This window comes from Callithrix jacchus, chromosome 18 (assembly GCF_049354715.1).
Source record: "Callithrix jacchus isolate 240 chromosome 18, calJac240_pri, whole genome shotgun sequence".
NCBI classification, from domain to species: Eukaryota; Metazoa; Chordata; class Mammalia; order Primates; family Cebidae; genus Callithrix; species Callithrix jacchus.
Window position 1 is genome coordinate 20,284,403 of NC_133519.1, and position 24,124 is coordinate 20,308,526.

The 24,124-nt window shown below is 45.2% G+C and overlaps 2 protein-coding genes across 7 annotated transcripts in view; one reads left to right on the forward strand and one right to left on the reverse strand.

The window, feature by feature from the left end:
* Nucleotides 1-6,500, reverse strand: part of COPA (coat protein complex I subunit alpha) — a 50,575-nt gene extending 44,075 nt beyond the window's left edge. For both annotated transcript variants that reach the window (XM_035280267.3, XM_035280266.3), the window contains exons 1-3: nucleotides 6,365-6,500; nucleotides 3,370-3,483; nucleotides 3,100-3,173 (exon numbers count right to left, since the gene is read on the reverse strand). In XM_035280267.3, the coding sequence (XP_035136158.1) occupies nucleotides 3,100-3,173; nucleotides 3,370-3,483; nucleotides 6,365-6,404 (228 nt within the window). In that variant the 5' untranslated portion in view covers nucleotides 6,405-6,500. The remainder of the gene's footprint in view (nucleotides 1-3,099; nucleotides 3,174-3,369; nucleotides 3,484-6,364) is intronic.
* A 120-nt stretch (nucleotides 6,501-6,620) lies between these two features.
* On the forward strand, nucleotides 6,621-22,909 carry NCSTN (nicastrin). 5 transcript variants are annotated; one of them, XM_078356086.1, is made up of 18 exons: nucleotides 6,621-6,715; nucleotides 7,927-8,184; nucleotides 11,603-11,748; nucleotides 12,229-12,352; nucleotides 12,779-12,900; nucleotides 13,351-13,496; nucleotides 14,902-15,052; nucleotides 15,377-15,486; nucleotides 15,735-15,887; nucleotides 16,546-16,650; nucleotides 16,818-16,895; nucleotides 17,798-17,970; nucleotides 19,610-19,712; nucleotides 19,818-19,913; nucleotides 20,220-20,307; nucleotides 20,541-20,695; nucleotides 20,982-21,194; nucleotides 22,101-22,909. In XM_078356086.1, exons 4-18 carry the CDS (start codon nucleotides 12,321-12,323, stop codon nucleotides 22,221-22,223), a joined length of 1,848 nt encoding a protein of 615 aa, XP_078212212.1. In that variant the 5' UTR covers nucleotides 6,621-6,715; nucleotides 7,927-8,184; nucleotides 11,603-11,748; nucleotides 12,229-12,320; the 3' UTR covers nucleotides 22,224-22,909. The 5 variants fall into 5 exon arrangements, with proteins under 5 accessions (XP_078212212.1, XP_035136160.1, XP_078212210.1 ...); XM_035280269.3 differs by having other exon boundaries at nucleotides 7,927-8,031; XM_078356084.1 differs by lacking the exon at nucleotides 11,603-11,748.
* Nucleotides 22,910-24,124: the final 1,215 nt, after the last annotated feature.

Here is a 24,124-nt window from a genome sequence, read left to right on the forward strand (position 1 = left end):
TCAGCATCTTAGACTCCTAACTTGACAGCAAATGATGCCCATACATTTGTGGTCTGTACTTACCTGTCAAGCAAACAGACTTTAACTTATTACATGGAAAATACTACATTGCTCAGTAAGGCTGAGCTAAGCAGAGAGACAATATCATATTCAGATGTGAAGCTGAGTTAACTACCAAAGTGCTAGGCATCAATGGACACAACTGAAGACAAGAAAACCAGGATCATAAATATAAAATAGCTTATCTTCCTCATTCAGAAAATCCCCTAGAAAGTACAAAAATAAGAGACCAGATACATTTTTAATTTTAATTTTTTTTAATTTCTTTTTAATATTTGTTTATAGTCAATCTGGGCCAGCTTGTTACTACTCTAATTTTTAACTTTTCTTTAGTAAAGCATAAAAATATTATTTCTTCTAACAAATTCAGAAAATCCAAAAGTATGATCTTTCAAACAAGAATGCCGAGTTCCTTAAAGGCAGGGTTCATGTCCATCGTGCTCAACACTATACCCTTACCACCCAACTCAGGGCCTGATTCGAGGGAAGTGCTCAGTAAGCGTTACGCATGGCAACGAGAACACGGAAAGTCAAATTCTTCCCAGACCTTACCTCTATTCAGTCAGCTACATGTAAATATACATGTACACAGTGGAGTTTCACACAAAAATTAGATCATACCATAAACACTACTCTTTAACTGACTTCTTTCCCCTTATGGAGTTCAGTGTTTTAAACTTTGACATTTCTGGCTTCAAAATGTCTTCACTCCTTTAATGGCCTATGTCAAACTCCAACTGTAAATCCTTGAAGACTTAAAGGGGTTTCAGACCAATACTCTGACCATTTGCTGGGCTCCCTGTCTTACCCTTTGTAAATGAGGATTATATTAATGTTACATTTATCTGGATATATCAAGCAATATGATGGTCCACAGATTATGACTTTTCTAGATAATCCCCCCTTTTATGAAAAAAAGTTCAAGTTTATTAGTCATCAGAGAAACAGAAATTAAAACCACCGAATGGTAGCACTACACACCTACCAGCTAATAAAGAAGCCCTTTGTTTTACTAACAGCTTTATTGAGATACAGCTCAAATACCATACAATTTACTCATCTAAAGTATACAATTCAATAGATTTTTCCATATTCACAATTGTGCAATCATCAGTTTTAGAACATTTTTATTCACTCCCTTAAGAAACTCATACCCATTAGCCATCACTCTTCATTTCCTCCCAACCCCTCCAACCCTAGACAATCACTAATCTACTTCTGTTTCTATAGATTTGCCTATTCTGGACATTTCAAAAGTGGAAGATAATTTCTTTTCCAAAATGTTAGTTATTTTGGGAAAACTTTTTTTTAATAATACCCCATTTTCCTTTTTAAACAGATTACAAGAAACCCAAGTTAACTGCTCTTGATACTCAATGTTCATCACTATAAATAACAAATACTAAAATATCATAACAAGGTGATGTCCTTATGGGCTTTTGAGATCTATCGGGTGGTTTGAGTTGTGACTGCCCCAGAATGCAGTGCCTAAAAACTAGAAAACAGAAAGAAATATCCTTCCTATCATTCTAATAGCTCTTTTCTCTGCAGGCAGCTGTCACACACTTCACTCCTGTCACCTAAGTTCTGCAGTATAGCCACAGTATATAACTTCTTGAGGTAGCTTATGAAAAAGACTACCTTTTTATGAAGTAAATTTCATTGGTTTGGTTTGATACATAGACTTAATGAAGACAGCTAAAGGAGTAAACAGAGGAAATCCTGCTTTATCTTTACAGGTTGCTAGTCTCTAGCCCTAACTTTTGCCATTATCACAGTCAGTCATCTTCAAAGAATTGCCTACATTCTGTCTGCTTTCACACTAATGCCTTCCAAATTAAGCGATTCAAAGGTTATTTCTCAGTCTTCATCTTATTCTAAATGCTTTCTCCTTCCCAAAATTCTCTTCTTTGACATCCAAGAGGCTTCTTCTCCCTCTTGGTTCATCTCCAACCCCTCAAATCACTGTTTCCCATAGTAACAGTACTTCCTCTCTCTCTTAAATAATGGTTTGTCTCCTTATTCAACCTACTCCTTGAGCAGTATCTTCTACTGCTTCTCCTTTGGCTCTTCCCTTCATCATGCCAACTCCCAAATATATTTCTAGGACAGACACCTCAACTACACTGTCCCATAGGTCCCTCACACTCATCAGAGACAAGATGGAATTCATTACCCATTCTCTTCCATTCCAGAAAACTAACCCCTCCTGGTTTTCCTTCCCTAGTTAATGACACCCCTTTACCCAGTGACCTAAACTAGAAGCCTGACACTCATCTCATTTATTTCTCCTTATTCGCCCTCCAACATCGTCCAACAGACTTATTGATTCATTTCCTTAAATTCTCGCATCCATCTCCTTCTCTCCATTTCAAATGCTACTACCTAAGCCCAGGTTTTCTAACTGGTATCTTTTCCTCCAGTCTTGCCCAAATCATCCTATCTTTTCTTTAATTACCACCAAGTAATCGTTTTAAAAACATATACATCTGATATCACTCCTGTATTTAAGTTCCTTAAATGGCTCCTTCTTATCTGCATGATAACATCTAAACTCCTGAGCACTGCAAACAGGTACTCCATGATCTGGCCACTCTCATCTTCTGCCCCGTCTCGTATCATTTCTCCAGGTTTTCTCCATACAAAACTAGAAAGAGTTGCCCTGTATCTAGCTGTGCCATGCCTTTTGTCTTTGCACCTGGACTGTTCTTTCCTATTTCACTTTGAATATCTCTCTATTTTATCACTCATCAAACTATACATGCTATTACTTGGATATATGTTTATCTCCTCTATTAGAAGAAAAGCTCCTTGAAAACAGATACTATTTCTTATTTATTTTTGAATTCCAAAAAAAGAAAACAGTGTCTAGTACACAGTAACCATTCAATATGTTTGCTCGGTAAGTTCTCTGGATAATGTTTTCAAAAGCCTGAGCTCTATATGAATGAACTTTCCCGTCTTTCAGTCCCTTCCATAATTCCCAAACCTTCCCACATCCTCTGTCCTTTATTCTCAGTCATGACAGACCCTCTGTACCTTAATCTTATAGTCATCTCCTCCGGAGACGAACAGTGGCTGCTGCTTATGGAAGTCAATGCCTCGCACTGGACCTGGTAGAAAAGGAAGGCAATGTGTGTTAGAGAAAGCTATCCTTTCTAATCTCTAAGGTGATTCCTATACAGGATTTTTCAGTTCTGTCACTTCCACATTCTTTAATCATAGAGGAATACATGTTAAACAAGGCTTAAAATACCCCAGGATATGATAAATACTTATACTCTTAACTTCCTCCTAGAAATAGCTTACCATCATGTTCATCAAACTTGTCAATGAGAGTACACATCCGATAGTCCCATAACTGGATGACCCCATTATGTAAACTAGTCAGGATCCAAGGTCTTTTGGGGTGAAAGCTGAGCCCTGAAAAAAACAGAAAATGATACAATAAGCTAACTAAGCCCACGATGTCATCTTCTGTCAATTCTGGTAAGACAAAGAAAGAGCAAGGTTAATCCTAGGTTCGTTCATTCATTCATTCAACATGCCTGATGATTTTTTACTGGATGCCAGACATCATGAATTTTCTGTTTGGTGCTAGGTTTTTGTTATGTTCCTTTAAATATTGTTGGGCTTTGCTCTAGGATGCAATTAAGTTAACTGGAATCAGTTAATCATTTCAAGGCTCACTTTTAGGTTTTATTACAGGGGGGCTACAGCAGCCTTTATTCTAGGCCTAATCTGGAACCACTGTTAAAGCAATACCCATCTGAGGTATCTATTCAAAGCCCTGTAATTTTAGGAAGTCTTTCCATTCTGGTCAGTAGGAACCAAAACTAGTCCCAGACCCGTGTGAGCTCTGGGGATTGCTCTGCCTTCTCCTTGCCAGTGGTTCTTTTTCAGGTTTTGAATAGTTTTCTCATATGCAGATCAGTACTCAGACAAAGACCTGAGAGGACATCCTGCAGATCTCCAGTGCTCTCTCTGGGCAGACCCCTCTACTCCGGTATTTTGCCCAGCAAAATCTAGCCATCTTTGCTTCCCCACACTCTAAACTTTTGTCTCCTCAAAAGACCTAGTGTACCAATATATCATTAAAAAAATAAAAAGACCAAGGGATTCCCCTCTTTATTGAAGCCTGAAAACTTTCTACGCAGTAATCTAAGACAATCATAGGACTCCCCTTGTTTATTTCCCTTCTCTCAAGAATCATTTTCCTGCACTGCCTGTTGCCCAATGTCTGTAGGGAATGTATGAACCTTTCTTTCATACATTTTGTTCAGTTATATAGTTAAGGTGGGAAGGTAAATCTGGTCCTTGTTCTTCTATCATGACTGGAAATGGAAGTCCCCAGGGGTAACAACTACTAACGGTTTGGAGCATATGCTTTCAGATTTGTAATGCAGTTACTCATAAACAAAGGCCTTAGTATTTAATGAAAGTGGAGATCACATTATGATGTTGTTCTGCAAACTTCTTTCTCACTTAACTATATAATGCGGATCTCTTTAAAGTACATATAAACACAACCTCACTCTTTTTAACTACAATGGACAAACGTACTACATTTATTCTAACAGCATTGAACTTTTCCCCCCCAATTTTTGGCTATCAGAAGAGCCTACTGAAGATAATTCTACACATAATCTAGCCTATTTGCATTATTATTGCTCTAGGCTAAAGACCTGTAAGTGAAATTGCTCAGGAATGGAAGATGTGCACTGAACATTTTAGTACATGTAGTTTAAATGTAAAAACACTGTGTCAATATGCAGTCTCCTTAAGTTTATGGAGGTGCCCATTTTAAACACAGGATAGTATCAGTTATTTGTTGTTTTGTCTGTTTTATAAATCTAAGACCCTCCCCCCAAAAAAGTAACCTCACTTTTTTTTTTTTGCATTTCTTTCATTACTAGTGAGGTGGGACTGTTTTCATTATTTATTGAACATTTACAGTTTTTCTTCTAAATAGTCTATTTTTCCATTAGGTTGTTCCTTTTTCTTTTTTTCATTATGATATATAGGTACACTCAACAATGGATGTTTGCCCTCAAATATGACATCTTTGTTTTTCCTTGTCTCGTGCCCGGCAAGAAATTAGGAGCAGGAAAGAAAACGGAAAGATTACAAAGACCAATATCAACTATCCAGGCCTCAGAAATTCTTAGTGGTACCCACCTTTCAAGATCAAGTTTCCCAAGAGACGCAGAAATTGCTCAGAATATATTGACACATTCATGACAGCCTCCAGTTTTTGAGCTACTGAGTCTACACCAGGCACCATAATAAATACATTCCATACTTTCTCATTTTAATTCTCTCTATAAAAGACTATTTTACAGATGAGGAAATAGAGACTTAGAGACCTTAAATAAGTCACTCAAGTCATACAACTTGTTTGTGGATGTCTCAGGATTCCAAAGCAAGCCCATCTGATTTCAAAGACCAAGTTCCCAACCACTTTGTTATGCTGCATCTTACTAAATATTCTAACCTATTTTTTCCAGGTATCAGGAGACCTTACTTCTTTGCTTTTCCCATTCTAACACTCTGAGGCTAATACTGCTATCTCGAAGTCATTTGCCCTCCACCCACAACGACCCATACTCGAGCTCTAGAGTTGCCATACTTAGCAAATAAAAATACGAGATGCCCAGATAAATCTGAACTTCTGGTAAACAATGACAGACTAAAAAACTATTCATTGTTTCCCTGAAATTCAAATTTAACTTGGCATCCTGCATTTTATCTGGCAACCCTATTAAGTTGGGACTTTACTGGGTTTATAAGCCTCAAGGTACTATTTCCAGGTGGGAAATAAAGCCGAATGGAGGCACTGACGTTGAGATGGTGCAGCCAAGGCCTCCTTAAGTGAGGTAGCCACCACTCGTCTCCAGAAAAGCTACTGACTGGGGTACGAGTAACAGAGATCGAAACTCAATCCCCAGGGCCACTCCATGTAACACAGTCATTAAAAAGCCAACAGGTCACAGAGCCTTTGGAGCAGAAAAATACAAGTCGGGAGCAAAGCCAAGACAGAGAGAAGAAGTAATAGGGAGGGGGCTTAAGGAATCCCCTGCAGTGTGGGAGCCAAGTTTTAGGTAAATCGAAGCCCAAGGACACACCAAAGAAGAGAGGACTGGAGAACCGCTCGACAGGCCTAACCTCTCTGCCACCCTCCGTCTTCCTCCGGGTCCGTCGGATGGGCCCAATTCACCCAGCATGTCTACCCATTTTCTCTTTCCCTGTGTCAGCGCCGCCCCTGACATCCAGCCTCCATGTTCCCCCTTTTCTTCTCCGCTACCTTTGACCCGCGCGCTCTTGGTCTCGAATTTGGTTAGCATCTCTCAGGTCTCCGACTCCGATGTCTTAATCCGAACCCAGACACACCCTGCTGCCCTTCGGTCGCCTCCACGTCAGCGACCCTCTGCTACGGTTTCCGGAAGCTCTTGGAAACGCGAATATCCGGTCTCTGGGGCTCCGGACCACAGAGACGGTGTCAGTGGTAGCCTAGAGAGGCCGCTACCCTACAGGAGCCGAACGGGGGCTTCCGCTCAGCTGAGAGGCAAGATGGCCACGGCAGTGGGTGTCTCTGGGGCTGACCCGGGAAGTCGGGGTCTCCTTCGCCTTCTGTCTTTCTGCGTCCTACTAGCAGGTGAGGCCTCCCCGCCCGTGGGCTCCGTTCTCTAAGGGGAATTCTCCGGATCGGCCCCGCCGCGAGCGCCACTGTCTCCCTTCTGGTTCCCGCTGCCCCTCTGTCCCCAGACCCTGTAAATTCTCTTCTTCTTTGGTTCCCACGACAGAAGTTCCCCCTTTGCCTGGACCTGAAGGTCCCTTCTTCCCTACAGCACGTTATGTCGCTTCACGCCCTTTTCCAGGCCTCTTCCTGGACTTCCAGCCCGACCCTCTCCCACTTTGTCCAGATTCCTTGTTTTCCCCCAGCCACCCGACCTACAGTCGAAAGGAACAGGTGTGAAAGTTAGCTTTCTTCCCCTCGTTTAGACTTTTTGAGATGAAAGCAGTCTTGTTCTGTGACTGCTGTGCGGCGCTTAAAAGGTAGATTCCTTATTTCTTCCTCTACTGATTACACCGTAAATCTGTGTCCCTCTGCCTTGTCTTTTTTTTTTTAATCAGTAAAGTGAAAGTAAGGTAGAATATGGCTACTCTTAACTGTCAAGACCGTGAAGTAAAGATTCAAGGAACTTTTGGCATTTATAATATTCTTAAATGTTTGTTTATGTGCGTTTATTTACTAATATATGGCTTTCTGGTGGGTCACGCCCTAAAAATGCAAAATGCCTGTATAAAACTATGACTATGCTTCCCAAATTCACACTGTTTTTAAAGATCCTCAAAGCAGAAACTATAGCTGCCCCACACTGTGGGCAAACAAATGACCTACTGATGTTAAATTAACTGACAGGTGTATGTCATAAGGTTTCTCCCAATTCTGTTCACACTCTTGGAAAAATGTCTCAGAAAGTTTTCTTAGCCCAGCACCTTTGTATTAACCGATTAGTAATACACATACAGGATATACAAGCAGAAGTGTTATCAACCATGCAACCAGAATCTGGCAACTATAACGTCAAACATCTTTGCTTTGACCAAGTTTTCTCTTTTAGTGTCACTGTCAATGGCACTACGTGGACTTTGTAATAACCCTTGAGACACATAGCTGGGTGCCATGTAGAGCATATATCTGTTACAATAATTTTCCCAAAAGTAAGAAGAATCGACATTAGTCTCATTTTGGAAAGTATGATATTGAATGATTTACTCAAGACATACATCTGGCTAATGACGTGATAGAAGCTAGTACCTGTGTCTCTCAATTTTTTCTAACACTTTTTATCTTCCAATCAGGTTTGTGCAGGGGAAACTCAGTGGAGAGGAAGATATATATCCCCTTAAATAAAACAGCTCCCTGTGTTCGCCTGCTTAACGCCACTCATCAGATTGGCTGCCAGTGTGAGTTGAGACCGGGACTCATGTTTGTGGACATTGATATTTGTCTGTGCCCTAGATACTAAGTAACATCCGTGTCCTGCTTAGGAGTTTTGACACTCAAATTGGACTGTGTGAGTAGGCAGTGATAGAGAACCACCTGTCAAGCTAGGCAAGGTAATTAATAAGATCTAACATTTAGTAAATACTGCATACCAAACTTTTTACATGTGTATCTCATGTAACCCCCACCACAACCCCATAAAGTAGGTCTGACTGTTATTGTCACTTTGCAAATGATGAAACTAAGACTTACGTCAAGTAACTTTCCCAAGATCATACTGGTAATAAGTGATGAAGCCAGGACCTGGTGGCCCAAGCACGAAGCTGGGACCACCAGCTTTTTTTTTTTTTGAGACGGAGTTTCACTCTTGTCCCCCATGCTGGAGTGCAATGGTGCGATCTCAGTTCACTGCGACCTCTGCCTTCCAGATTCAAATGATTCTCCTGCCTTAGCCTCCCAAGTAGCTGGGATTACATGCACCTACCACCACACCCAGCTAATTTTTGTGTTTTTAGTGGAGATTGGGTTTTACCATGTTGGCCAGGATGGTCTTGAATTCCTGACCTCAAATGATCCACCCACCTTGGCCACCCAAAGTGCTGGGATTACAGGCATGAGCCACCATGCTTGGCCAAGTCGGGACTCTTAACCACCCTATTATGCTATTTTTTAAGGAGGAAAAAGTCTTATATTCTATGGTAGCTAGTGATTACTTGCACTCTGAACTTTTTGGAACCAAAATGGGCTTCTTAAAGGCAATGAACTATTTGAAGAGAAAGTACTGAAAATGCCAAATAAGCTGGGTGCAATGGCTCATGCCTGTAATCCTAGCACTTTGGGAGGCCAAGGCGATGGATCACTTGAGGTCAGGAGTTCAAGACCAGCCTGCCCAGTATGGTGAAACCCCCTTGTTTCCACTAAAAATACAACAAGTAGCCAGCTGCAGTAGAGTGCCTGCGTAGTCCCAGCTTCTTGGGGGGCGGAGGCAGGAGAATCGCTTGAGCCCAGGAGGCAGTGATTGCAATGAGCCAAGATTGTGCCACTTGGGTGACAGAGTAAGACACTGTCTCAAAAAAAAAAAAAGAAAGAGAAAAAGAAAATGCCAAATAATTGCAAGAGGAATTAGTGAAGCGTTCTATTTATCTTTTTTTAAAACTTTTTTTTCCTTAAATTCAGCTGACAGACCATTTATTTTTATGCTTTGTAAGTGTGTTCCAAAAGAGGGTGCCATGACACTGTGGCTCTAAAAACTATGAGAACCATAGGGCAGGAAAAGTAGTCATCTAAAGGCTAACCCTGCTGGCTTCAGATTTTGTTTCCCGTGGACAGTGGCTCTGTCAGAATGTAGTTTTGCAGATAAGCAGGAAACGGGGCCTGATGTTGGCTTCTTCATCTTCAAATTGATCACCTCTGAATTTCAGTTTACGCCTGGAATAGTGGTTGGAATACTTGCATAAAGCTGAAAGTCAAATAACCTCTTAATAGATGTTTATGGATGGTGCTAAGTAAATAGTGTGGTCTCAGAAGTGCTGTATAATTTCCTGAAACCTTCTTCCACTTTGGTAAGGGAAAACTGAGACACTGAGAAGTAAAGGACTTGCTCATAGTAGCAGTTACTGCTTTTTTAGCCATCTTTCCCTGAGCTATAGTATAATTATTCCATGTCCCTGCTATGCAAAGCACTGGTTCCAAACAGCCCCAAATAAAGTTTTTGTTGGAGTTGATTTCTTTCTTTCTCTTTTTCTCTCTCTCTTTTTTTTTTTGAGATGGAGTCTTGCCATGTCGCTTAGGCTGGAGTACAGTGGTGCAATATTAGCTCACTGCAACCTCTGCCTCCTGGGTTCGAGCGATTCTCCTGCCTCAGCATCCTGAGTAGCTGGGGTTACAGGTGCGCACTACCACGCCTGGCTAATTTTTTGTATCTTTCGTAGAGATGGGGTTTCACCATGTTGGCCAGGGCAGTCTCGAACTCCTGACCTCGTGACCCACCCGCTTTGGCCTCTCAAAGTGCCAGGATTACAAGTGTGAGCCACCGTGCCCAGCCCCCTGGACTTAGTTTCTGAACTGGTTTGTAGGTAGAAGAGAACTAGGTCCAGGGTGGGCTGAGATCAGACTGCTGGTCTTGCTGGAACCTCACTGTAAGTACAAAAGGCCAGAACCCCATCCTCTTGTAACTGGGCCCTAAGAAAACTCCTTCGGGAATGACTCATTCTGCTTTATGTTCTTAAAACAGCTCTGTGGGAAGCAAAGCCTCTAGAGGTAAAGCCAAGTGCCAGAACTGAGAAACAAGAGGGGAGGGGCTGGACTCTGGCCACTTCCTCATTAAGCTCTTGTTTTCTTTTCAACCTACTTATTTCTAAGTCTTACTTCATCATATCTGTCTTTCCTGAGCAGGCTACGCCCTTTTTAATTAGGGTAGCTAACAGGATAAAACTAAGGAGAAAAAGTGATACCCAGATTTGATTTCTGATTATAATGCTCTGCTTCTCTGGGACCCTTTAAAGCTCTCAAAGGGAGCTATAAATAGGTTTCTTTTCCCTACCTCCCTCCTCCTTTCCTTTCTTCCTTCTTTCATCTGTCCCCACAGTATGAGATGAATAGAGGTAGAAAATCTCCTCGTTGAAGGCCCAGAGAAAATAAGCAAGTTACTTAAGACTACACTGTCACTAGTTGGAACCCAGATTTGAATCCAGGTTTTTTTCAGTCCAGATCATAATTTGTCTTCTTCCTGTCCTCCCTGGAGTTGAAGTTCTTTGTTTTGTTTTGTTTTGTTTTTTTGTGACAGAGTCTCACAGCGTCACCCAGGATGGAGTGCAGTGGCATGATCTCAGCTCACTGCAGCCTCCACCTCCCAGGTTCAAGCAATTCTCCTGCCTCAGCCTCCCAAGTACCTGGCAGCGCATGCCATCACACCTGGCTAATTTTTGTATTTTTAGTAGACGGGGTTTCACTATGTTGGTCAGGCTGGTCTCGAACTCCTGACCTCAAGTGATCCACCCACTTCAGCCTCCCAAAGTACTGGGATTATAGGCATGAGCCACCGCACCTGGCCGAAGTTATATATTTTTTAGTTGCCACACTACCTGTTCCTTTTCCCATATTTTAAATGCTATGGCAAGGACCAGGCGTGGTGGCTCACTCCTGTAATCCCAGCACTCTGGGAGGCCGTGGCGGGCATTTAAAACTCTAAAGTGATTCTGATACACAGCCAGGGCTGAGAACTACTGGTCTAAAATAATCTATGAATTAACACATCCAGTTTTCTGTCGGGAGAAGACGCACAGGGAGATCCTAGGATATCCCTATACAGATGACTAGGGACTTAAGGGGTGTTACCTAATGCCTTGAATTACATAGAATTCAAAGTATTCTGGACTCTGGGTCATCCGTCCTCTAATACAGTGCTTCCCAATCTTTATCATGTATGAGACACATAGAAAATGTTATTTATATGGCATCCTGGCACATAGAGAAATGGGTGATATTTTCAGGGCATCCTGGGGTAAATGATATGTATACCCCTGGCTGCAGGTGACTTTGGAAACCCTGGGTTTCCAGGAATGAGGACAACCAATGTCAGCACATCTCTAATCCATTCAAGGCCTATCAGTTGGGAAGCTCTGTTTTAGAGACCTCAGAGTTCTTGATTAACCTCATCTAAAACCGGCCAGAAGCAAGTAAGTCATTCCCACAAAGGGCAAAAGGATTAACAATTGAGGAAGGGTCCTGAGGCCCAAGGGCATCTACGCATGCGTTTTTCAAAGGAAGATTCAAAGCTAAAACCCCGAGCTATAGATTTAGAGTATCTCTGAGCTAGGGATTTGGTGGCATTTTCTGGGGAAAATAGAGGTTTGAAAACTTTGGTGTCTATCTTATGTATATGGCTAAATAAGGTTGAGGGCAGAGAGCAAGAAAATGAGGTTCACAGAAACTTTCTGGCATATAATGAGTCCTCTTGTGCTCTTTTATATTCCATTTCCTCCTGATAACCTTCAGATGGAGCCGGGGCAACAGCTTTTCAGTTCAAATCTAGGGGTGCCTGTATTCCCCCGAATATGTTGTGACATCTTTAAGGAAAAAAGATACGCAGAATCAGTGAGGCAAAGTCAGAATTGTCAACCATGGGAGCTTTAATTTGACTCATTCTGTCCTGGCAGCTTCAATTAGTGGAGACACAGGGGTTATCCACGTTGTAGAGAAAGAAGAGGACCTGCAGTGGGTATTGACTGATGGCCCCAACCCCCCTTACATGCTTCTGCTGGAGAGCAAGCTTTTTACCAGGTAAGAACTAGACGTATCTGCTGGGAAAACATCCAGAGAGGGCAAAGTTCAGTGAACAGTCTTCCCACTTATTAAAACGTCCCTTGGCTGCCCTGGTCTGGTCAGGGGCGAGGGTGGGATGGTCTTCAGAAGGAAAGTTGTACTGTCAAAAATGATCTTGAGCTCAGGGCTTAGTTTCATCTACCTTGTTTCTGAGTAATTCTGGGCACCCCCCTTTTTCCTCCCTGGGGTCCTTACTCACCAGAGCTCTACTTTTAGAACAGACCATAGTCCAAACTCAGAAGTTAGTGACTGAAAGGGAATAATAAGAACTAGGGAAACAGTCTAGGTCCCCTAGTTCCCCATTTGTTTCCATCCTGGAGGGCAAGATGTCAGGCTGTCTGATACCTTCCTGAGTTCCTTCATGGAATTCCTTTCATATTCCAGGGATTTAATGGAGAGGCTGAAGGGGAGAACCAGTCGAATTGCTGGTCTTGCAGTGTCCTTGACCAAGCCCAGTCCTGCTGTAGGCTTCTCTCCTAGTGTGCAGTGCCCAAACGATGGGTTTGGTAAGTGTCCCAAAGGGTCAGGGGAGCTTGCTGTCACCTAAGGCTCATTGTTGCTTTGGTCTTAGGTCTTTGTGAGGGATGTGTGTGTGTGTGTGTGTGTCTGTGTCTGTGTGTAGTGTCAGTAGCTGACTTGCTAACAGGAGGTAGTGTTTATTTGTCTTGCTGCTCATCTCTTCCCTCTCCTGCTTCCCCTTCCTTTGCCTTACCTGGCATCGTCCCTTTTTGTCACATGTTCACATCCCTAAACTGACAGCCTAAGACTCCCTGTTACCATTGCCTCTGTATTTTAGTGTGGATGGTGATAGACTTCACGCCTGCTTTTTTGAGTCACCACCTCCTTTTGAACCTTTAGTCCCAGCTCTAAGATATCCTAACCTTCCTCGCACACCTGGTTCCTGAGTATTTGGTGTCCCAGTAACAAGTCTCCCAATCCCCCATCCTTCCCTTCAGGTGTTTACTCCAACTCCTATGGGCCAGAGTTTGCTCACTGCAAAGCAGTACAGTGGAACTTACTGGGCAATGGTTTGGCTTATGAAGACTTTAGTTTCCCCATCTTTCTTCTTGAAGATGAAAATGAAACCAAGGTCATCAAGCAGGTAATGACTATGCCAGCTCCTAGTAATTCCAGTTAGAAAGAAGATTATTTTTCTTGGTTTTTTTTTTTTTTTTTTTTGAGACGGAGTTTCGCTTTTGCTACCCAGGCTGGAGTGCAATGGCGCAATCTCGGCTCACCGCAATCTCCGCCTCCTGGGTTCAGGCAATTCTCCTGCCTCAGCTTCCCGAGCAGCTGGGATTACAGGCACGCACCACCGTGCCCAGCTAATTTTTTGTAATTTTAGTAGAGACGGGGTTTCACCATGTTGACCAAGATGGTCTCGATCTGTTGACCTCGTGATCCATCCGCCTCGGCCTCCCAAAGTGCTGGGATTACAGGCTTGAGCCACCGCGCCCGGCCGAAGATTATTTTTCTAGCCAGGTGTGGTGGTGTGCACATGTAGTTCCAGCGACTCTGGCGGCTGAGAAAGGAGGATCGCTTGAGCCCAAGAGGCAGAGATTTTAGTGAGCTGAGGTGGCACCACTGCACACCAGCCTGGGTGACAGTGCGAGACCCTGTCTCAAAAGAGAGAAAGACAGAAGAGAGAGGGAGGGAGGGAGGGAAGGAGGGAAGGGAAGGCAGGCAGGCAGGCAGGTGGGTGGAGGGGAGGGGAGGGAAGGGAGGGTGGGAAGGAAGGGAAAGAAAAGAAAAGGAAGAAAGGGGATGATTTTCTAGGCTCTCCTGTTGAGAGGGAGGCTCATTCTGCTAGTGCACCTGCTGAAAGACGGTTACTCCAAAGAGAACCCAGACATTGATTTTTCTCACATTCTCTCCCCACATTTCACTCTTACCTGATATCACAGCATTAAAGCCTTTTAGACTAGAAGAAAATATAAAGAATATCTGAAAGAATCATATGAAACAAGATACACAGCCCAGGTGAAGAGCCACTAGTATCTTAAAAAGAGCATTGGACTAGCAGTTGAGAGATTCAATTTAGTGATTTCTGATGTTCTTTTTAGCTCTAATGTGCCCTAATTCTGGTCTAGTATTTCCACTTTGATTCACAGAGTAGTTAGATTTGTACAAAGTTGCATGGTGAGCTGATGTCCAAGCTGTGTCATATCTGATTTCCTAGCTCTAGTTTGGTGCTCTCTGTATCAGATCACACTGAATCTTTTCAGTGGCTGAAGCTTCAAACTGGGCCAGGCCATCTGGAGTGGGATAATTTCATCTGCTTCAACTAAACCATAGAGTCTGCAACCCTTTGTACCTCTTGATGAGTTTTTCCTCTTTGACCTTATAGATCCTATGGTTGTACCGGGGTAACCATAGCTCAGGGACAGATGTCCCCAAAAAGGGTGTGGCTCCATCCTAAAAGGATGGAACTGGACCCTCCTGTTTCTGGGATGTTAGGGAGGGCCTCCACAGCTAGCTGTCTCCATGGGGTCCATCTCTCCTTTCAGTGCTACCAAGATCACAACCTGAGTCAGAATGGCTCCGCACCAACCTTCCCGCTGTGTGCCATGCAGCTCTTCTCACACATGCACGCTGTCATCAGCACTGCCACCTGCATGCGACGCAGCTCCATCCAAAGCACCTTCAGCATCAACCCAGGTAGGGCAGATCCAAACCGTGAGGGTATTGGAATGAAGGGCAGAGGGAAAGTGGAACCAGGCCAGGGAATGTTGTAGAGACTGTAATAGGAAAGGAGTAGACACCATGAAGGAGCTCTGCTTGGGAGAACTAGAAACAATTCTGAAAAACATAGGCAGCTTGTCTCTAAAGTGGATGGTGGCAGAGAAGCCAACCTGGGACTGTTGGAAGTGGAGAAAATGACTTAGAGTCGATGGGGCACTGGTCGGAGACGTTTTTCAGTGTTGCCTTTATAGCTACCCTCTCCCTTAGCCTTGTTGATCTCAGTGTTTGTGTCCTGCTTAGAAATCGTCTGTGACCCTCTGTCTGATTACAATGTGTGGAGCATGCTAAAGCCTATCAATACAACTGGGACATTAAAGCCTGATGACAGGATTGTGGTTGCTGCCACCCGGGTGAGTACTGGCTTCTGATCAGGATGGGCAGGGCTGGCACAAAAAGAACTGGCAGGCCCCTCTCTGGCGTATCAGATTTCAAAGTTGCTAAATTGGGAAGCATCAGATGGGGAGGAATCTGGGCTGTGGGACTCCTGGGTTGTCTGCCTTGCCGCAGGACAGGTAAATTCTCTTGACTGGAGCAGGAAAGGAGGTTTGGGGCCAGTTTTAAAGTACATATCCCCTGACTTTTCTTCTTTGGTACCTAGCTGGATAGTCGTTCCTTCTTCTGGAATGTGGCCCCAGGGGCCGAAAGCACGGTGGCTTCCTTCGTCACCCAGCTGGCTGCAGCTGAAGCTTTGCAAAAGGCACCTGATGTGACCACCCTGCCCCGCAATGTCATGTTTGTCTTCTTTCAAGGGGTAAGGGCTTTTTGGCTGGGGCGCAATGGCAGGAAAGAAAGAGGATGGTAAAGATGAGGGCAGTTACTGGTTGGAGAAGACCTCAGTACTTGACCTAGGTTGTTAATCAGCACAGAGCTTCTGGATGTGTCTACATGCGTCTCCCCTTTAGATTCCTCCATTTTAGGAAGCTTTTACATCCTGAATTGGTGTGTAAGCAGCCCCTTGTTTCCCCCACTGATAAGATCTATTGAGTGGCCTTTTACTTTAATTATCTGGACTCCTTTACTGCTGTCTCCATCCAGGAGCCCTGAGGCTACTGACTCTTCTCACTCTGACCCCTAAAATTGGGGAACAGCATCTGTGGCTGAGTCACTGGAGGTGGGGGACAGTTAAGAAGCAGACACATAATAGCTGATGTTTGTCTTAGGCCTTTACTAAGACTACTTTCCCCATTTCTGGGCTTGAGAAATCTTGTGATATGTACATATTAGGGATCACCCCAGCTGGGAGGTGGGACCAAGAGGAAGAGGAAGTCGCATGACTGTAAGCGGACTAGCAGTTGAGGTGAACTGAGACAGTAGTCTTCCTGCCTACAGCTTTGATGATCTAGCCTTCTTCAAGGCTTTCTTAACCCTTTGGAATCTCTATTCCCCTCCCACCTACCTCCATCTCTCAGGAAACTTTTGACTACATTGGCAGCTCAAGGATGGTCTACGATATGGAGAAGGGCAAGTTTCCTGTGCAGTTAGAGAACATTGACTCATTTGTGGAGCTGGGACAGGTATGCAGCATATACCCTGACCCTTCCTTTTTACTTACAGCTTCCTCCTTTATTGTTCTGTGGTCTCAGCTGCAGAAACCACTGCCTTTTCCCTCGACTTCTATCTCGTAGGTATGGGCCAGAACAGGAAACTGATTCTAAGTGTTGTTTCTTCATCCTCCCCCCAGGTGGCCTTAAGACCTTCACTAGAGCTTTGGATGCACACAGATCCCATGTCTCAGAAAAATGAGTCTGTTCGGAGCCAGGTAACCTGAGCATCTCTCCTCATTTCCTGTTCCTACAGCTCAGAATCCAGACCCCAACCCCTGCCATGTTTCCACCAACCCCTGCCCTGTTTCCACTAACCCCCAGGGCCTGTGAGACAGGGTAAGAGACAGGATTGGATTGGGTGTTGGCCAAAGGATGAACACCACAGCTGTTGTTGCTGCTGGGAAGAATCAGGAGCTCAGTGGCATCCCATTGGTTCCCTGGACTGGGTATTTCTTTGATCATTTGTTGCCTAGCAGACTACCACTGCCCATTAAGGATAGGTGAGTGACTAGCTCCCTTCTTGCCTTGCTGCCCCATGGATCCAATTGTCAAGGCTGCTCTGCCCAAGTCCTGGCTGTGTCACAGTCCCTACCTAACTTTGTCCTCCACTTTCCTCACTGCTTGTTCAAAATCTTCCCTTCCCTCTAGGTCCACCGTTAGGTCTGCTTTTCTCCAGGTGGTCCTCTTTCTGCAATTCCAGCCTTCAGCATCATCCCTGCTCTGGATTCCTGTAGCATTTAAAGAATTGGTTATCTGCTTGGCATTCAGCACACAGTTTTCTATTATTATTTGCCCCCTTCAGTTCTACACAATAAATAATAAGTGAAGCATCCACCAAGGATAAAGCAGAGTCTTCAAGACAGTACAATTTACCTATAAATATGAAAAAGAAGCCGTCTTCTTTATGCCTCCGTTTTCTAACTCTAAAACGAATGGTGGAAGCTACAGGAAATTCAGAGAACCTTGGTCCCAAAAGGCTTGAGGGATAAAAGTCTATTAGAGATAGGGTAGCTCCCCAAGCTGGGGACTTGAAGTATAGAGCATTTCAGGCCTAAAAGGGACCTCCTGCTTCCCATCCCCCAGCCTCCCATCAGTTAATCTGCCTCGTTCCCCCCAGGTGGAGGATCTCCTGGACACATTGGAGAAGAGTGGTGCTGGCGTCCCTGCTGTCATCCTCAGGAGGCCAAATCAGTCCCAGCCTCTCCCACCATCTTCCCTGCAGCGATTTCTTCGAGCTCGAAACATCTCTGGTGTTGTTCTGGCAGACCACTCTCGTGCCTTCCAAAACAAGTAAGAATCACTTGGCCCTGCACCCTCTTCATTCTGGAAGAGTCTGTTCTGCAGTCTGGGAGGAAGGTCACTGTCCGCTTTCCCACCCTACCTCCTCCAAAACCTCAAGTCCATCTCTAGTCTTTGCTCAGTGGCCTTTTCACATCGGGCCCGAAACCATTATTTGTTTGACTGGATATTCATCTTAGAAACTCATCCTCACCCTTAATCCTTTCCTGTCACAATACTCAGTTAGGGGTTCCACTGCTCCCAAGCTCTCCAGGGTCCTGAGTTCCTCAGGGCTGCCAGCAGAGGGCATCATCTCAAACCAAGCATGGGAAGGGTGGTGGGGGCTCTTTGGCTGGAGTAGAGATAGCAGTCCTCTGGAGCCCCTCAGAGCTGCCAGAAACAGTATTCATACTCCAGGAAATGTACCATGTTCTTGCCAGGTGATAGGTGTCCATGGTTCAGCGTGACAGTAAAAGAGTCTCCTATAGGTGATGGGGCTCCAGATATACAAAGTAAGGCCCTGTTAGTCACCTCCAGTTTATCCTTAAACTGCTTCTAACCTGAAGCCTTGGGTTACAGGGGACTTCTTACTCAGGCTGCGTTGCCAAGCTTCCCTGGGGTCAAATGAGTTTCGGAGTAAAAATGCTTGAGCTCTGTTTCTGGCCCCACCCAAGTAGTACTTTCCCCTTCATTTAGGGGAGTGATAGTCCTAGCACTTAGAGTCAGCCATCTTCTCCAAAGCTTTCTTTGTATCACTTTGGGATGAGTGAGCATTCCTCATTTGAACACATTTTGATTTGATCATGTGGCTGACTTGACTTTGTGTGGGACAGGGATTTATTGATGGTAAAGACTGGAGCTCTGTTATTCCCTCTTTTAAGATCTGTCTCCTTGGGGCTCCATAAGGATCATCGTGGTGATTTTATCAATGTATTCTTATGTATCTATGAGCAGACCTCATGCTAAGACCTGCTAATCACCCCCTGCTCCCAGGCACCCTAAATAGAAGTGTTCATTGGAACAGTTATATAATTGATCTGATGATATATGGCAGAGTTCTCTGAAAGTCATCTTAACCATCCCCCATGTCTTCAGCCCCAGTGATATAGAAGAGTCTCTCCTGTTCTTAAAGATCTGAGCTCATTCACCTTTTCTACTTGTCTGTCAGGAAAGTCTTTAATTTTCTTTTTTTTTTTTTGAGACGGAGTTTCACTCTTGTTGCCCAGGCTGGAGTGCAATGGCGCAATCTCGGCTCACCACAACCTCCGCCTCTTGGGTTCAGGCAATTCTCCTGCCTCAGCCTCCTGAGTAGCTGGGATTACAGGCACGCGCCACCATGCCCAGCTGATTTTTTTGTATTTTTAGTAGAGACAGGGTTTCACCATGTTGACCAGGATGGTCTCGATCTCTTGACCTAGTGATCCACCCACCTCGGCCTCCCAAAGTGCTTTAATTTTCACTAGTCACCTCACCCTCACTCCTACCTCCCTGTTCTCCACACCTTCAATATGGAATCCTGATTTTCTCTCACCCCTTTTTTCTGGGTGATGATAAATGAGATACCGAGTTCCTGCATAAGAGGCATTTGAGGGAGGAAAAGGGCAGAGCCCTGGCTAAATGTAGCCAAGGCTCATGCTGGCTTTCCTGGCAGATACTACCAGAGTATTTACGACACTGCTGAGAACATTAATGTGAGCTATCCTGAATGGCTGAGCCCTGAAGAGGACCTGAACTTTGTAACAGACACTGCCAAGGTAGCACTGAACCAGGCTGGGTGGGAGCCTGGGGCACACAGTGAAGATGCTAGCGTTTGAGGATAGGAGAGGTGGGCCATTCAGCCCCCTCCTCACCTACCACAGGCCCTGGCGGACGTGGCCACAGTGCTGGGACGTGCTCTGTATGAGCTTGCAGGAGGAACCAACTTCAGCGACACAGTTCAGGCTGATCCCCAAACGGTAAGCAGATGGGCCCTGGCTCCTTCTGTCTGTTTACACGGCAAGCTGCCCCTATCCTTTATGTCCCTTGTCTAGTGTCCCAAACCTTGGAATTCCACATGCCTGTTGATGCCAGTGAGAATGCCTGATGCCCCAGAGAGCTTTTGGGTGGGGCTTATCTGCATTTTATGGGCCAGCCACTGTCTCCCAACTCCAGTCTATCTAGCCAGTCTGGTTCCTGCCCTATGACTGGGTCTCCACTGATAATTCTTTCCCTGGGCTCACTTCAAGTCACAGGGTTTTCTCGTTTCACTGTTCCGATCCTAGGTTACCCGCCTGCTCTATGGGTTTCTGATTAGAGCCAACAACTCGTGGTTCCAGTCTATCCTAAGGCAGGACCTAAGGTCCTACTTGGGTAAGCATCTGCTGTGGGAATGGGACTTTTAGCTGAGGAAAGGGATAGAGAAAAAGTCATTTTGGTTTAACTCTTATTTTTTTTCTTTTTTTCTCTCTTTTTTCCTTTCTCTCTTCTCATATTTGATGGATCCTTTTCCCTTGCCCTCCTTTCTGGCTGCTGCCAATCTTGGGCTTTTCCTGTTTCACCCACCGCCCACACCAAATCTTCCCATCCCTTTGGTCTGCGATCAGGTGACGGGCCTCTTCAACATTACATCGCTGTCTCTAGCCCTACCAACACCACTTACGTTGTACAGTATGCCTTGGCAAATTTGACTGGCACGGTGGTCAACCTCACCCGAGAGCAGTGCCAGGATCCAAGTAAAGTCCCAAGTGAAAACAAGGATGTGAGTGGTGGTGGGTGTCGGAATTACCCTGGGGCCCCTTTCTCTTGGGAAAGTTGGAGGTTCTTCTAGGCCCAGTTGGATCCAGGGGATTGGGATGGAGAGATGGAGAGATGCAGTCCCGAGAAATTGAGTGTTGAAGAGCTTGGTGAAAATGGACCACCTGATGGGTACAGGGACAGCAGGCAGTTAGCTCACTTGGTTAGAGCATGGCACTGATAGAGAGTAAAGGGATCGAGTGAGAAGCGGATCACCCTAGCCCTGTGTTGTGGCCCATCTTCCTGTGCAGCTGTATGAGTACTCATGGGTCCAGGGCCCGTTGAATTCCAATGAGACGGACCGACTCCCCCGGTGCGTGCGTTCCACTGCACGATTAGCCAGGGCCTTGTCTCCTGCCTTTGAACTGAGTCAGTGGAGCTCTACTGAATACTCTACATGGACTGAGAGCCGCTGGAAAGATATCCGTGCCCGAATATTTCTCATTGCCAGCAAAGAGCTTGAGGTGAGATGGGGCAGGAGGGGAGGTGGCAGGGATCTGTCTGACTTCTTTATCTGGTTTCTTGTCTCATGTGCCCCCTTCCAATTCCCATTTGCCCTAGGTTTGTAGCAAAAGCCTACTGCAAATCTGTCCCTGGTCAGCCAGCATGTTCCCTTAGGAGGCCTTTTTTTTTTTTTTTTTTTTTTTTGTGAGACAGAGTTTTACTCTTGTTGCCCAAGCTGGAGTGCAATGGCGCAATCTTGGCTCACTGCAACCTCCGCCTCCCCAGTTCATGCAATTCTCTTGCCTCAGTCTCCGAGTAGCTGGGATTACATACATGTTTCGCTATGCCTGGCTAACTTTTTTTATTTTTAGTAGAGATGGGTTTCACCGTGTTGGTCAGGCTGGTCTCAAACTCCTGACCTCAGGTGATCCACCCACCTTAGCCTCCCAAAGTAAGTGCTGGGCTTACAGGCGTGAGCCGCCACACCCGACCAGGAGGCCTTTCTTCACAGAGAGTGTGAAGATGTGTTTATTCTGGAAAGCCCCTGTGAATCCCAGAACTCCTACACAGTTTCCACTCCCATCTGGTATTCCCTGTCTGGCACAGCTGGGATGAGTCAGTGTGAGGTACTGAGCTCTTGTCATCAGTCAGTAATGTAAGTGCCACAAGAGAACCAAAGCCATGGGCCCTGCTTTACAAATGCCCAGAATCTAAGTAATACAAGATAGAAGCAAGAACTTTACTTCTCTTTTCAAATGGGGAGACAAAGTCTGTAGGCTGGAGAGATAGTGCCCATGATTGTTCCATTCTTGGTGCTCAGAGCCAGCATCCGAATTCCCATGGCTCCCAACCCCAAACAGTTACCCAGAAAACTGCACTGAGTTCTGAAAATGCCTTCCTCCTTTCTTGCCCTCCCTCCCCTGCAGTTTATCACCCTGATAGTGGGCTTCGGCATCCTCATCTTCTCTCTCATCGTCACCTACTGCATCAATGCCAAAGCTGATGTCCTTTTCATTGCTCCCCGGGAGCCAGGAGCCGTGTCATACTGAGAGGACCCCAGCTTTTCCTGCCAGCTCAGCAGTCCACTTCCTAGAGCATCTGTCCCACTGGGACACAACCACTAATTTGTCACTGGAGCCTCCCTGGGCCTGTCTCAGACTGGGATTAACATAAAAGAGTGGAACTATCCAAAAGACACTGGGAAAGATAAATAAGTTGCCTCCCTTCCTCCGCTCGCCTTTCCCATCTCTCCTCCATTTCCTCCTCTTCCCTACTCGTGCCAGATATTGGGGATTACAAATAGAAGCTTCTTGCTCCTGTTTAACTCCCTAGTCACCCACCCTAATTTGCCCTTCAGGATCCTTCTTCTACTTTTCCCATCCTGCCCTGTGCCTCTTTCTGCTCCTCACCCCCACCCCTGAACCCAGCCACCTTCCTGACAAGGAAGGACATAAAAGGTTGAATGTCAGGATCAAACGACATGGAACCCTTGAAGAGGATGACAGGGGCATCTCTGGGCTGAGCCTGCTGTCTCCTTCCCACCGTCCTTTCTTCAGGCCCTCAGATGGCACATTAGGGTGGGCGTGCTGCGGGTGGGTATCCCACCTCCAGCCCACAGTGCTCAGTTGTACTTTTTATTAAGCTGTAATATCTATTTTTGTTTCTGTCTTTTTCTTTTATTCTTTTTTGTAAATATATATATATAATGAGTTTCATTAAAATAGATGATCCCACATACCTTGTACTGCTACCTTTATTCTTCCCAGGCCACCTTGTTCAGTGAGCCTGGACTGGAAGTCATGAAGTTATCTTTGATGCTGTTGTCTTACATCGTCTTGGGCTCCAGAGGAGTAAGGCTCTGTCAAAAACAGTTGAAGTCCTTTCAAATTGGAGAGCCCTGGTTCCCCTCTTGTAAGAACAATGTTAACATAGTTTCTTCTCACTTTGTAATGAACAGGCATTTCTTTATTCACTCTGAGACACTGGCTGGGGTACAGAGATGAAGAGAATATAACCCTAACCCTTGAGTAGCTCACAGTTGGGGTGAGAGAAGAGACAGACATTCTCACAACTACATTCTCACAAACACAGAGACATTTCCTCCCTCTGTAAAATGTAATCCAGTGTCATAAGTGGAATAATCGCAATATATCCCAAGTGCTCTGGTAGCAATTCAGGACCATATCAGGGGGTGACATTCAAGTGATGATGTAAAGCGTTCACCAGGTGTGGAAGCACAGAATCAAGAATAGGCGTGAGTCACGTTTGGGAGATGGTAAGTTCAGTGTGCTGAGCCATAAGGATCAGCAGGAGGCGAGGCTGGGCTGCTAAGGAGTTTGGGCTTTCTGTTAATGGTGGGCCCTTTGTAGACCAAAACAAGTTTGGACTGCTTTACAGAACGAACCTGACCTCTGTAGAGATGCTCAAATTCTCGGAGTCTTCACAGAGGCAAAATTCTGGAGTATAACAGCACTGCTAAATGACTGGGCAGTGGCTAAGTCAGCCGAGGGGGAAAGAGAACCAGGAGTAGAAGCCTAAACCCAGCCTTCTCCACTGCTGGCCAAGAGGCTGCCCCGGACCCATGCCTGAATACCAGCAGTGATGGAAAGAGACTGGCTGGCAATATTCACAGGGTCTCAAGCACTCCTCTTAGTTCCCTGACTAGACCATTTACCTCTTCAAATCATGCTGAGAAGAGGTGATTTTTCTCCAGGTTTCTCTCCAAGGCCCCTTGAGGGAAAGAGAGGGATGTTTGGGCTTCTGAGAGATGAAATATACCCTGCTACTTCTCCCCCACCCCAACCCTCCCAGTTTGAGCTGGAGAGGCTGTGTGGTGCTGGCGGGAGTCTAGCACAGCTGCCACCATCGACTGGGCCGGGCTCCACACCTCCCTCGGCCAACAGGTCTCCCAGCGGACAGAGCAGTAAACTCTCTCATCCTGCTGGCAGCT